The 12,962-nt window shown below is 32.7% G+C and overlaps 1 protein-coding gene across 1 annotated transcript in view; it reads left to right on the forward strand.

Moving 5' to 3' along the window:
- Positions 1-12,962, forward strand: part of LOC126893032 (uncharacterized) — a 451,467-nt gene that overhangs the window by 385,481 nt on the left and 53,024 nt on the right. The window contains exon 3 of the mRNA XM_050662974.1: positions 5,399-5,522. Within this exon, the coding sequence (XP_050518931.1) occupies positions 5,399-5,522 (124 nt within the window). The remainder of the gene's footprint in view (positions 1-5,398; positions 5,523-12,962) is intronic.

Raw genomic sequence — 12,962 nt, forward strand, 5'->3', positions numbered from 1 at the left:
GGCTTAAACCGGCATTTTGGTAATAAATGGAGCGTAAGAGGTGATCCACATAAATGGCCTCCATGATCTCCCGGCCTGATGCCGATAGACTTTTCTTTTCTGGGGATACCTACAGGGTACAGTTTATATATAAAACCCCACCGACTACTTCCGAAAATATATGAAAACTAGAATAAGAGCTGATTTTCAGTATAAGGTACATTCCATGTCAAATCACTCAGGCAAAAAATTTTGAATCTCCGATTTTTCTGAAAATTGGTTTATAGCTTCTGCGGGACGTAAAAATAAGATATTTAAGGTCAAAAATTCTTCTTCTTCTTTTTTTCTCAAAATGTTATTTTATGCGATTTTACAGTGATTTTGTATTTATTTAAACAAATTTGCATTTTCTGTCGTAAAGTATCAATGAAAAACATAATATTTTAATAGAAAGGGCTCAAAAATGTCATTATATGGCATTACAACAAGGTATTTTGAATCAAAACACGTTTTTGATCAAATTTTATAGTGTAAAAAACGTTAAAATACATTTTAAAAAAATTTTTACATTTTCCCCCATTCCCAAAATACATCATCATCGATTTGGCTGAAAATTTGCCCACAGATAGCCAAAAGATGGGACTTTAAGTGGTTAGAAGGATTTGAATTATATTATAATACCAATAAAGTTACATGCAATAATATCAGACTCAAAAGTATATATTAGTCCAGTCGGGATAGCATTTGACCGTGAATGCCAAGCTGCCCAAAATTTTATTTTTCTGATCTTTAGGGGAGTCAATAGTAGCTTAAATTTAAAATCACGAATGAATTCCTCCGTTACGTTAGCCGCCATCTTGATTTTAAAGGAGAACCTATTTTGCTCAATATCTCCGCCATTTTTAACTTTTCGACAAAAACGGTAGGAACTGAAATTGTTCCAAATAAACCTTATTTACAATTATTACAATTTATTTTTAACAATTTTTGTCGTGAGGTCGATATTTTCGAGTTAATTGTACTTACAGTAGACGCCTATATTTTTGACTATAATATTGCATGTAACTTGTTTGGTATTGTAATATAATTAAAATCCTTCTCACCACTTAAAGTTCTATGTTTTGTCTATCTGTGGGCAAATTTTCAGCCAAATCGATTATGATGCATTTTGGGAATGGAGAAAAATCTAAAAAAGGTATTTTAACGTTTTCTACACTATAAAATTTGATCAATAGCTTGTTTTGAATCAAAGTAACTTGTTATAATGCCATATAATGACATTTTTGAATCCCTCCTATTAAAATATGTTTTCCATTGATACTTTACGATAGAAAATGCAAATTTGTATAAATAAACACCAAATCACTGTAAAATCGTATAAAATAACATTTTGAGAAAAAAAAAGAAGAAGATTTTTTGACCTTAAATATCATATTTTTACGTCCCGCAGAAGCTATATACCAATTTTCAGACAAATCGAAGGTCCAAAATTTTTTTTGCTCCAAAATTGAGTGATTTGAAATGGAATGACCCATAATCCTTTTAAAAGCGAAACGAACTTTTGTAAAACGAATCCACTTATATTTAGAACAATGTGGGTGTCATTTTGAACAATTTCTTTAATTTATTTCTTCATTATTTAATTTATTTTTTTTCAAATATAGGGTGTTTCATTCGAAAAATGTAACTTTAATATATCACTCTTTTTTGGAGCACCCAGTATAATTCACATTATTTTTTAATTGTAGTGTTAATGGCCGTATATATTTGTATGAAGCAAAAAACTTTTGATATTAAGTCATTTTCCAAGCAGAGATCGAGGCGTATTTGATTGCAGTTATTTTTTTTGTTATTACAGAGTAGATAATGATGTATCTGTGCACATATATTATCTTTTGAATTAATATTTATTATTATTTCGGCTGTCCATGTCCAGTATATCCGTGGTTTTGAATTCCAACCCTTTGAACTGTTTATATCATGATAGAATTATTGATAGACATTTTTTATGTATATTTAATAAAACATCCCAGTTTTGTCTTCAGGGTATTAAAATCTCGTGCTCCCATTTTCCTTATAGCCCGTCCACAAATTCATTTGAAGCGGCGGAAACAATTTGAGGTTTTTCGATCTAACTGATCTTTATTATTACATCCGGTTGAAAATTATCAAACAAACACTCATTTTAATTATTATCGTATTTTTCATATTCACCACAAATTAATCTATACCTGGCACAATTCTCACTAAATTTCTAATTGAACAAACTGTTTGTGGTCTAATCGTATCGGTCTTCAATGGGCACGCAAGGGCGTGAGAAATTTAACCCATTTATACAGTTTGAGTTTTATACAGTTAGGGGCAAATTTATGGAATAATTTCATTTTTTCGAGAATGGGCTATTTTGGACACAAATCACCACAGGTCGATTTTTATTTGGATTATGATTTTTGAAATATATATCTGATGAGCGTGATGACGTAATCGATGATTTTTTAAATGATAATAGGGGCCGTGTGCTAGCTCATTTGAAAGGATATTCTATTCTTTATAAAATAATATAAATATTAACATTAGTATTTAGACAGATCGTCAAAAACCATATTTTTGCATTAAATTGATTGACACAACAAGAAGTATATATTTAATTTAGTTATGTATTTCAAAATACATTTTTGTTTAAATTAAATATTCAAACTTCCATTCACCTACCTCTTGGCACCATTGAAACGATGACGACAATCTTCTGGAACATTGTGGATCATTTCTGGGGTTATATTACGAATATCCAATCTCATTCTATAATTTCAAATCTTGTAAATTTTGTGATCGATCGGCGATCCAGATAATCGAGACCGCTGAATGCATTTTTTTGTGAAATAATGAAAGATTTATGTAAAATTCAAGCTTCATTCGTCAAATCCTTTTTCTGATCAAACAATTTTCTGTTTATATTCAACAGAAAGTCGGAAAAACTGCAGATATTGGATTCTCCCTCCAAGATCTCCAGATCTTGCACCACTTGATTTTTTCTATGGGGTTACTTAAAATCAAATAATGTTTAAATCGATCGACCACAAAATTTACACTATTTAAAAAGTATAATTAAGTTGGGAATTCGTAATAAAACTCCAGAAAAGATCAATAACCTTCAAGAAAATTGTTGTCCTCGGTTCAATTACAGTAGGAGGTAGGTGGAAGGCAACTTAAACATTGAACTTAAGCCAAAAATGAATTTTAATTAGTTAAATAAACATTTTTTTTCTCTCTATCAGCAGGAAAATGTATTTTGTATTCAACAAGTTACATACACAATTTAAATATTAAATATTTTTGTCACCCTGTATAATTAATTATGTTAATGTTTGTATAACTAAATAAAGAATTGAATAACCTTTCAAATGAGCGAACACGTGACCCCTATTCTCGGTTAAAAATCATTGATTACGTCATCACGGCTGGATAGATATCACCAGCATAATATGCCATAAAATCATAATTTAAAAATAAAAAAAAAAGAATGTGTGTGTGTGTACTTTGTACTCACGTAATAAGTTATACTTCTATTATATGATTTCAACAAAATTAATATACTTTAAACAGTTTATTTATATTTTATTTAAATATTAAACTAATTTTAGTACTTACTACTTCCCAAAATTTTTTATTAAACCAGTGCCAAAAATTAAAATAATAAAAGAGTAAAACACACACAAACAAACACATTGAAAAATGCCACAAATGATTTCTGAACAATGTAGGAAAAATTTTTAACTAAATACGTATTTTCTGAAAAAAATATTATATAAAAAACTTACAATCATAAAATGTATAAAAAAAAATAAAAAAATAAAAGTTTCCATTGGGGTTCGAACCCGCTTATCAGCGCAGTTAGTACTGAAATTCATTCACCTTAAAGTTTTACCCACGGAGACCGTGTCGTGTCATCATGTGCGAAGATCAACTAACTAAACGGATTAAACTTTTGACGGTTCTGAATTTAACCAAATTATTTTGATTTTGAATTGAAATTATTTAGAATTTAAAGAAATATTAGAATACAAGAAAACATAGAGTAAGAAAACAATATATTAGGTGAATATTGATAGAAATTTTGATGGTAATCAAATTATTATCAAAGCAGTACATACTATTTTAGTAGGTTCTTTTTAAGTTTTCCAAATAGGTAAGTAGGTCCTACTTATGAAATTTTTTATTAGGATACTGAAAAATTTACAATTATTACGTACCTGTCGCTTTTAAAAACTATTTAAAAAGTCACTACAATATTATAAACTTGCATTTTTCTCTGCCATCACAACAATAAAAACTAATATACACAACATTAATTTGTTTATCCAAAATCTCCATATTGAACAATTATTGACAGATGATTTTAACACCCAATCAGATCCCGTATAATGTTTATACCATACTGCCTGTGTGCGCATGCGCGCAGAATTATGAAATTTTACTCTCAATCGCGCCTAAAGAAGTATAACTTCAAAAATTGACCTGTTTCGAAATTTGTATCCAAAAGCTCCTATTCTCGAAAAAATGAATTTATTCCATAATTTTGCCCCTCATTATATCTTTAAAAATATAGTAGACATCAGATTATTTGGACCAAAAGAGGCATATTGGATCAAATTAATACAAAAGATGATACCCTGTAAAACATTATTCTTCTTGATGTGCTTATCTGTGTAGAATGTTTGCCAGCATCATGGCAATCTTTACATTATCTGAGGCAGCACGGAAAAGCAGCACAGATGTTGCGTTGAACCAGGTTCTGAGGTTCTTCAACCAGAATGTTTTTCTTCCTGGACCCCGCTTTCCAAATATTTTTCCTTGTAGGAGGACATATTTGGATTAATTTCACGTAATATGTCTGAAGTATTCCAACTCTCGAGAATTGATGGTAGTCAGTACCTCTCGGTTTTTCTTCATTTATCTGAGGACCTTCTCATTTGTGACCTGGTCACTTCATGGGATTTTAAGCATTCTCCGATATAGTTACATCTCAAATGCTTCCAATTTTCTACACAAATGTTCGTTTAAGGTCCACGCTTCAACACCATTGAAAAAGACAAAGACGTAGCAGTGGTAGTAAAGAAACACACAGCGCGCAATGTTTTTAGAGAGAGATGTAAAAATATTCGAAACATACCACAGTCCTAGAAAGTAGGCAGAACCTCAGTGAGGGTTATGTAAAATTCAAATGTGAAAACTCGAATTCTTTCTGAAAAGGGGAAAATGTAATGTAAATTGAGAATCACGATTGATATCCGACATAGATCATTTGGTTTACCTAAAATTTTACCATTTTTATTTATAATAATTATGATATCGAATGAAATAGTATCTTCTTTGTTCTTATACCTTATTTATATATAATTGTCTATGTATCTCTTTTCAGACATCTCTGAACCACCCGGACGAGTACTCGTGACGGGCTTTACTTCCCGTACTGCAAACCTGACATGGTACCCACCCCGTGATGAACATTTCAGCCCTGTCATCTACTACGTAGTTCACCAAAGGTAAGTCTATTTTATACTGATCATATTAACGGAAAAATTCGAAGAGCTTTTAGAGATTATTTTTCATTTCGAGCGTCATTACGTTTACTTTTTACAACTTCCAAAACGTTTTTGCAAACGTTTTCACCAAAATAAAGAGCAACACAAGTTTAATAAGAAAATACAAACAACGAGTTTAACAAAGAATATTACTACCTATTACTTGCTTATTTTAAGACAAAACTTTCATTTCAACATAGAAGTACGTTTTGAAATTGTTTGTACAGTTGTTGCTGCTCTCTACGTTATAAAGTTTATCAGAGTTTTACAGCTGCTTAACTAGAAACCCCTTTGGTTATAGAAATAGTTTTATACAGTATTATTTATATTAATAAACAGTTACAACACGTTTACAGGGTTCGACGTGAAGTACATTTTAACCTCGTTCATTTCACTATCTATCTTTTTAAATGTTAATTATGAAATATGTATTACAAATACGAATATCTTGATAATTTTATATGTTAGACTGTACAAAATGCTTTTTGCAAATCCATAAAATACATAAAAGCATCTTTCTTCTGATCACTCAATTTCGTGTTGATTCTACTGTGAAGCATATTTTTAATAAAATCTTAAGAGCCTTTTTTCAGGAATCTTGAACTTCTTTCATTAATGTGTTAGTTGTTGCTCTGAAAATTAGGAGTTTCCAAGATTATTGCCACAAATCGTTTGTATTGTCCATTATTTATCCTTTTACAAGTTATTTTTCTCCTATTCTAACTTCGCTGTACCATACTGATGACCAATTAGCCACAAATACGTATTTTCGCATCTTCTGTATCTTCTTTACTTTTTTTTTGTTCTCATTGGGAGCTTTACCATTATTCCTTGTCATAGAAGTTGTAGCTAATTTTGGAGTGAGTTTGTTAGGGAATGTTTTATCCTAAAGAACACATTTCTTAGGTTGTGTATTTTTCAAAATATTTCTACAGCCAAGATGACATGGGTCACAATGAATTAATAAAAAAAATTATGATTGGTCCTTCTTCTTCTTTTTCTTCTTCTTTTTGTATAGTCAAGATTCTGTCTGTTTGTCACGGTGCCTCCAGTAAGTTGCCGTTCCATCGTTTTCGTGGTTTTTCGACTGATCAGCCTTCTATTAAGGAACCGTTCCTCGCCGTCATTACTACTCTATTTGTTGTCATTCGACTTATTTCATCGTTCCATCCTATTCTTTTATTTCTTACTCTGTCATTGATGTTCTCCTTCTTGCATCTCCGTCCTGTATCTATACAGCTCTGTCACATAATCTATTACCAAGGATTATTCTAAAGGTTTTCATTTCTGCTATTTGCAGAACTCTTTTTTCCTTTCTGCGTCAGTCATGTTTCTGCCGCGTAAGTCATTATTGGTCTGATATCTGTTTTGTACATGACGTCTTTCACTCTTTTCCCGATATTTTTATTTCTTCATATTGTATCTTTCAGGCAACCTGCGTCTGTATTTGCTCTGTTCATTTGATCTTCCATTTCTATTTCGAGCTTTCCGTAGCTAGATAGTATAATGCCTGAATATTCGAACATCATCACTTTTTCTATTATCTGAACCTTCATATCTAATTTACATATTAATACACTGCGCGTCAAAATTAACGCATAATTTTAGAATTAAAATTTTAGTTGTATTGAAAAAAAATCTTTTTGTCCTTTTGTGCTTTAAGGTTGCTTTTAGAACGTCTGAGATAAAAAAGTTTTCTTTTTTTACAAAAAATGTATTGAAATAAACAATATAACATCATAAATCTAAACATCTAAAAAACATCTGATCTAAACAAACTAACACCATAAATAAATGACGGAATTGAGATTTTTTAAAGTTCAAGAAAGTACTAGTAACGAGTACCAGTACCGAGTAATGCTTCCTCTGACATTTATTACTGCGTGACAACGTTATTTCATAATAAAAATTACCGTTCTTATTTCTTCTTGATCAATTTGATCCCTTACTTTACTTTTTCGTGTCTGGATCCGAATACAGTTTTTTCTGCCCAGTATCGGGCTACGTCTACACCCTTTGTATTTGCGTGCCATAAATCATCGGGGGTGCACTGTGATGGGCAAAGTCTGCATACTCTCAGGTGCTCCACGTTCTGTATTTCAGCACAGTCGCAAAGTGCGTCATTATCTGTCTTGATGCCCTATTTAATAAGGTTCTGTTTTACACGGGCAACACCTGTACGTAAACGGTTAGAGTGTCCGCCAGGTTCTCCAGTCTAGGTTCATTCCATTAGGTCGTTCTGGATGTAGGGGGAACAGTTCTGGTGGTTCGACGCTGACATTTCTCATAAACCTTTACCTTGATTTAAGTCGGCTGGTTCCTGGCGGTTCGTCAAACCCGTATAATTGGTGCCTTTCATCGAAAGTTTGCCTGAACTTCTCCACATATTTTGAGGCGCATCTACGGTCGGCTGGTGATACGAATCCAGCTGCCCGGTACAGTAGGGGCAGAGAGGTAGGCTTCATACAACTGGTAATTATTCTACATGTTTCATTTAACGCTGTGGTGACTTGTTGGGCGTGTCTAGATCTATCCCAGACGGGACAAGCAAATTCTCCTGTTGAGAAACATAAGGCCTCAGCTGTTGACTTTAAGACCTGGGGGATTGCACGGTCCTCTAAGACATGCTGATGAAGGTGAGATCCGGGTTGTAACCTTTCTTCTATATTTTGCTTTGGAAAGAATAGGGCAGTTTTGGGTCATGCAGCAGTGCCAGGTTGTTTTGTTGAAATTTGATCCCAAATTTCAACTAACCGCACAAACAGTTGATTAATGTGTTTGGTGTATTATGTAGTCATCGTAGTCGTCTGCCTATGATGTCCCAAACATGTTCTATTGGGTTGAGGTAAGGACTTCTCGCAGGCCAATCCATGGCAGGAATTACAACCTCCTGACAATATTGCTGCACAAATCTTTTCATGTGTGGCCTGGCGTTATCTTGCACAAGCATGAAATTATCCCCAATAAATGGTGCTGATGGCATGACATGCTCTTCTAAAATAATGTCTGTTATATACATGTGTGATGTAAGTCGCCCGCGATCTGTTCTAACTAACTCCGTACGAGCCTCCAAATTAAACCCACCCCATATCACTACCGAACCGCCACCATACTGTAAGTCCCTACGGTGTTACTCTGTGCTTAGCATTGTCCAGGCCTTCTGCACACTCTGTTCCGCCTGCCATTAGAAAAAATACAATACCTGGATTCATCGGTGAACAATAATTTTCCCCAATCGTCATTATCCAAACAACATGTTCACGAGCAAAATGCTATCTTTGCCTTCTATGGTCTCTGGTCAATAATGCACCAGTGGGTGCCCTTCCAGGGCGTAGGTGGTTTTCAGCAAGTCTTCTTCTTATCGTATTCTGGCTGATTATAAAGTTGTAACGATCCAAAAATTCATTTTGTAGATAAGTACTGGTAATAAACCTTGGTCTCAGTGTAGTCAAACAGCACTTTATCAGACATTTACTTTTTATATCTGTTGAATTAGCACGAAAATAATTTTTCCACCTACCTCTACCGAAAGTATACTTTTCCGGACCTGATTGTAGGGAGCAAAGTTGTACTTTTCCTCCCTAGGGAGGAAAATATTTTTCCTCCCTAGGGAGGAAAAGTAAAAGTGACGTCATGGTATTTCATTCATGAAATGTAACTTATTGACGCCCTGTACAATATCTATTTTCTATTACGTAAGTTTCTATACATTTTAACGTTTATTTATAAAACACTCTGTATTTTGCAGAATGGTAAAAAACAGTAAATTGTTATTTTGATTTAACAATGTTTACATTATTAATTTGACTTATATTTGACAGTTGACAGTTATATTGTACGTACTTGTTAGTTTTAGTTCTAATAAGTTTTGTTGGTTAGTTACATAAATAAATTAAGTAAAAATGAAAAAATGACTTGTTATTTGAGGAAGGTGGAAAAACCATATGTATAACATGGGAGTAAAGTGCCTTTTCCTCCCTTGAATGATTACTGCCCTCCGCTACGCGTCGGGCAGTAAACTTCATTCTCGGGAGGAAAAGTAGCACTTTCCTCCCTTGTTATACAAATAGCTATTTCTTTTTTTTTTAAATTACCCTTATATTATTTTCCTTGATATAAACAAGTAGTAGTTTTGCATTAGGCCTTACCTATATATCATTAGAAAACACTTTATTTATGTTTTAATTATGGAACCTTGTAAAAGCTTCCCTTGCACAAAAAATTAACTGCTTCTATTTTGTAACACCTATTTCAAATAAAAGATTGCCGCTAGAAATCCATTCGCAACACTCCATGTTAATTATTCCAGACTCCAACTAAATCTCCAAGTCCAAACTCGGCCACCGATGAGACTGTCTGAATACTTTACATGTGATTTAACTGGTCATAAACAAGAACAGTTAAAACCCTGCTTTTGCTCTAACAACCTAATCTTCTATATTGGATGGCACACTTTGCGATTGTGTTTATATGGAAAACAGTGGAAATGGCTATTAGACGTGCATAATCAGAAAAATTACGGACCCTTTTTGATAAATTCAAGCCGAACTGGTCGAAAACAAGTTGGCCTTGGAGACTTTCATTCAATTATTTTTCATGATTTTATTTATTTTTTATTTATTAAGCTCAACAGGTCTTGTAGGTCTAGGAATAAAACTTTTACATCACTGGTTATATTTTATTTTAACTCTTATAAATTTTATTAAATTCACTTCAGTCTTTTAAAACGCTCCGTCAACACTTTCCTCCATCTCCTTCTGTCCAATGTAGTTTTTTCCATCTCTCAATGTTAATTCTCTTCAGGTCATCGTACACACTGTCATTCCATATTTTTGTTGACTTGTCTTTCCTTCTTCTGGAGTCATATTTGGATCTCAATAATATTCGTAATGCTCCATACTTTTTATTTCCTATAGTTATTCTTGCTTTTATCTCCTACTACTCATAACTATTTTCATCCATTTTGACTCTCAGGTAATTAATTTCTTTGGCTTTTTGACCGATGTCTTTCTTCTTTTTGATGTTTTTTCTTCATCTATTTGTAATGTTAGTTTATTTTCATTTTCTTTTTGGATCTCTCCTATTATCATAATTATACGTTATCTTCTCTTCATTTATTTTAAGTCCAATTTTGTTTCCTTTCTTTAGTCATGTTTTTCAATAACTTTTATAGTTCTTTCTTGCTTGTTGTTAATAATGTTGGATCAACTGCAAATGGTTGCAGCAAACGGCAACATTGGTTGCCGTTTTTAAATATCGTTTCTTGCATGTTTATTCTGCTTTTCTTGATTATTCCTTCCGATGTCAGATTGAATGCAGTTGTTGATAGTGGGTCTCCTTGTCGTAATCCTTCCTTCGTTTCAAACTTTTTGGATGTATGCCCTTTCCATGTTGTTTCCATTGTTGTATTCTCCATCGTCATCTGACAATTTGACTTGATATCTCCAATTCTTTCATCAGTTCGTACATCTGCTGTTTGTTTACTGTGTCACAAGCCTGCTTAAAGTCGATGAACGAAGCATACTCTCATCTCTAGTGTGGGCAGAGCAACACGTGAAAAATCACGCTCTCTAAAAATTTAATTTTTTGGCGAATAAGAAATAGTTTCTAAAGTGATTTTAGTTACAGTGTGTCAAAGACGATCAGTGTTAAGTGAAGTTATAGAAATAAACTTTTGAAACAAACTGTAAGTACAATAATATTAAATACAATACATAAACTTAAAACAACAAATAAAATTTAATTCAACATCAAGCCAAAAAAGTAGATCATTAGAACGTTGATTACAAGCTCCAGAAACTGGAATTTTGAAAGTTAAAGGTGGGAACTGTTGAATCAAACTGCTCCAAAATAACGTAAAATAATTTAATTTAATTTAATTCAATTTAGGGGTAACACACTCGAAAGAGAAACATATTGTTTGAGAAAATCATCTTCCTCCGACGCGATAGGTGGGGAGGGTGATTTTATCGCGAGCAATTTCGGTAAGAAAATGAACCCCGACGATTACACATCCGACGATAATCGGAAAAGATATAGAGAAAATGAAGAGCAGTCTTTTTCGAAAAGCAAAAAAGTATCAAGAACCCCAGATAAAAGGAACACAGAGGAAGACAAAATAGACCAAATATTAAATATGATGGCAAACTTAACGAAAGAGACACAAGATCTGAAAGTTCACGTAAAAGAAATTAAAGAGGAGCAAAGGCAATACAGAGAAGAAATGGAACTCCGAATTGAATTAGAAGAATTAAGACAAGAGAATGGTGAAGTGCGAAGAGAAAATCAACATATGAAAAAGGAACTGGAAGATGTAAAAGTGCGCCTGGAAAGACTCGATATAGCAAGAAAAGAAAATAATGTTATAGTACAGGGAATGACAATAGATACGGGAGATAGAAGATTACTAAAAGAAACAATGGAGAACTTTATGAAAAAAGAACTAGATATTAATATAAAGATAGAAGAAGCTGTGAAATTAGGAAACAAAACATGTTTAGTCAGATTGCCAAACAAAGAGGAAAAATAAAAGTAATGGAAAATAAAAGAAAACTTAAAGAAGTAAAAGAAGAAAGAATATATATAAACAATGATTTAACGAAAGAGGAATTACAAATAAAAAAGAAATAGTCAAAATAGCAAATAATGAAATAAAGAAAGGAAGACGCGTCCAAATTAAGCACAACAAATTGATAATAGATGGACGGGAGAGGAAATGGAATAAGAACAAGAATCAGTTGGATGAGGTTTTTCAAAACCTTTCAAAATACTAGCAACTGATGAGAGAATACAAGACAATACTTATTTGGCGACGGACGAGGCAAATAAAAAGGAAAGGAATGCAGATAAATAATTGATGTATCACAAAAAAGAAATAAATAAGAGCAGACAAGGAAGCAAAAATACAAGACGAAAACAAAAAAATTAAAAACATAAAGAACTGAAAATAATCACATGGAATATAAGAACGATGTTGGCACCAGGAAAAATGCTAGAAATAAGCAAAGAACTAGCAAAGTATAAAATAGATATTGCAGCACTGCAAGAGATACGGTGGGAGGGACAAGGACAGATTGACAAACAAGACTTTACACTATTATACTCAGGAGGAAAGAAGCAAGGACAAAAAGGAGTGGGATTCATGATTCTAGGACAGCTAAGAGAAAAAGTCATAAACTTTAAACCGATATGTGAAAGAATTGCGTTTGTAAGAATAAATAATAAACCATTCAATATATCTCTATTGAATCTATACGCACCTACAGAAACAAGCAATACAGACGATAAAGACAATTTTTATGATAAGATAGAAGAAGAGATGGAAAAAATACCCAAAGAAGATGTTATAATTTTACTAGGAGACCTCAATGCCAAAAATACTACTGATAATGGTCTAAGACT

The sequence above is a fragment of the Diabrotica virgifera genome, chromosome 10 (genome assembly GCF_917563875.1).
Source record: "Diabrotica virgifera virgifera chromosome 10, PGI_DIABVI_V3a".
In the NCBI taxonomy this organism is placed as follows: domain Eukaryota; kingdom Metazoa; phylum Arthropoda; class Insecta; order Coleoptera; family Chrysomelidae; genus Diabrotica; species Diabrotica virgifera.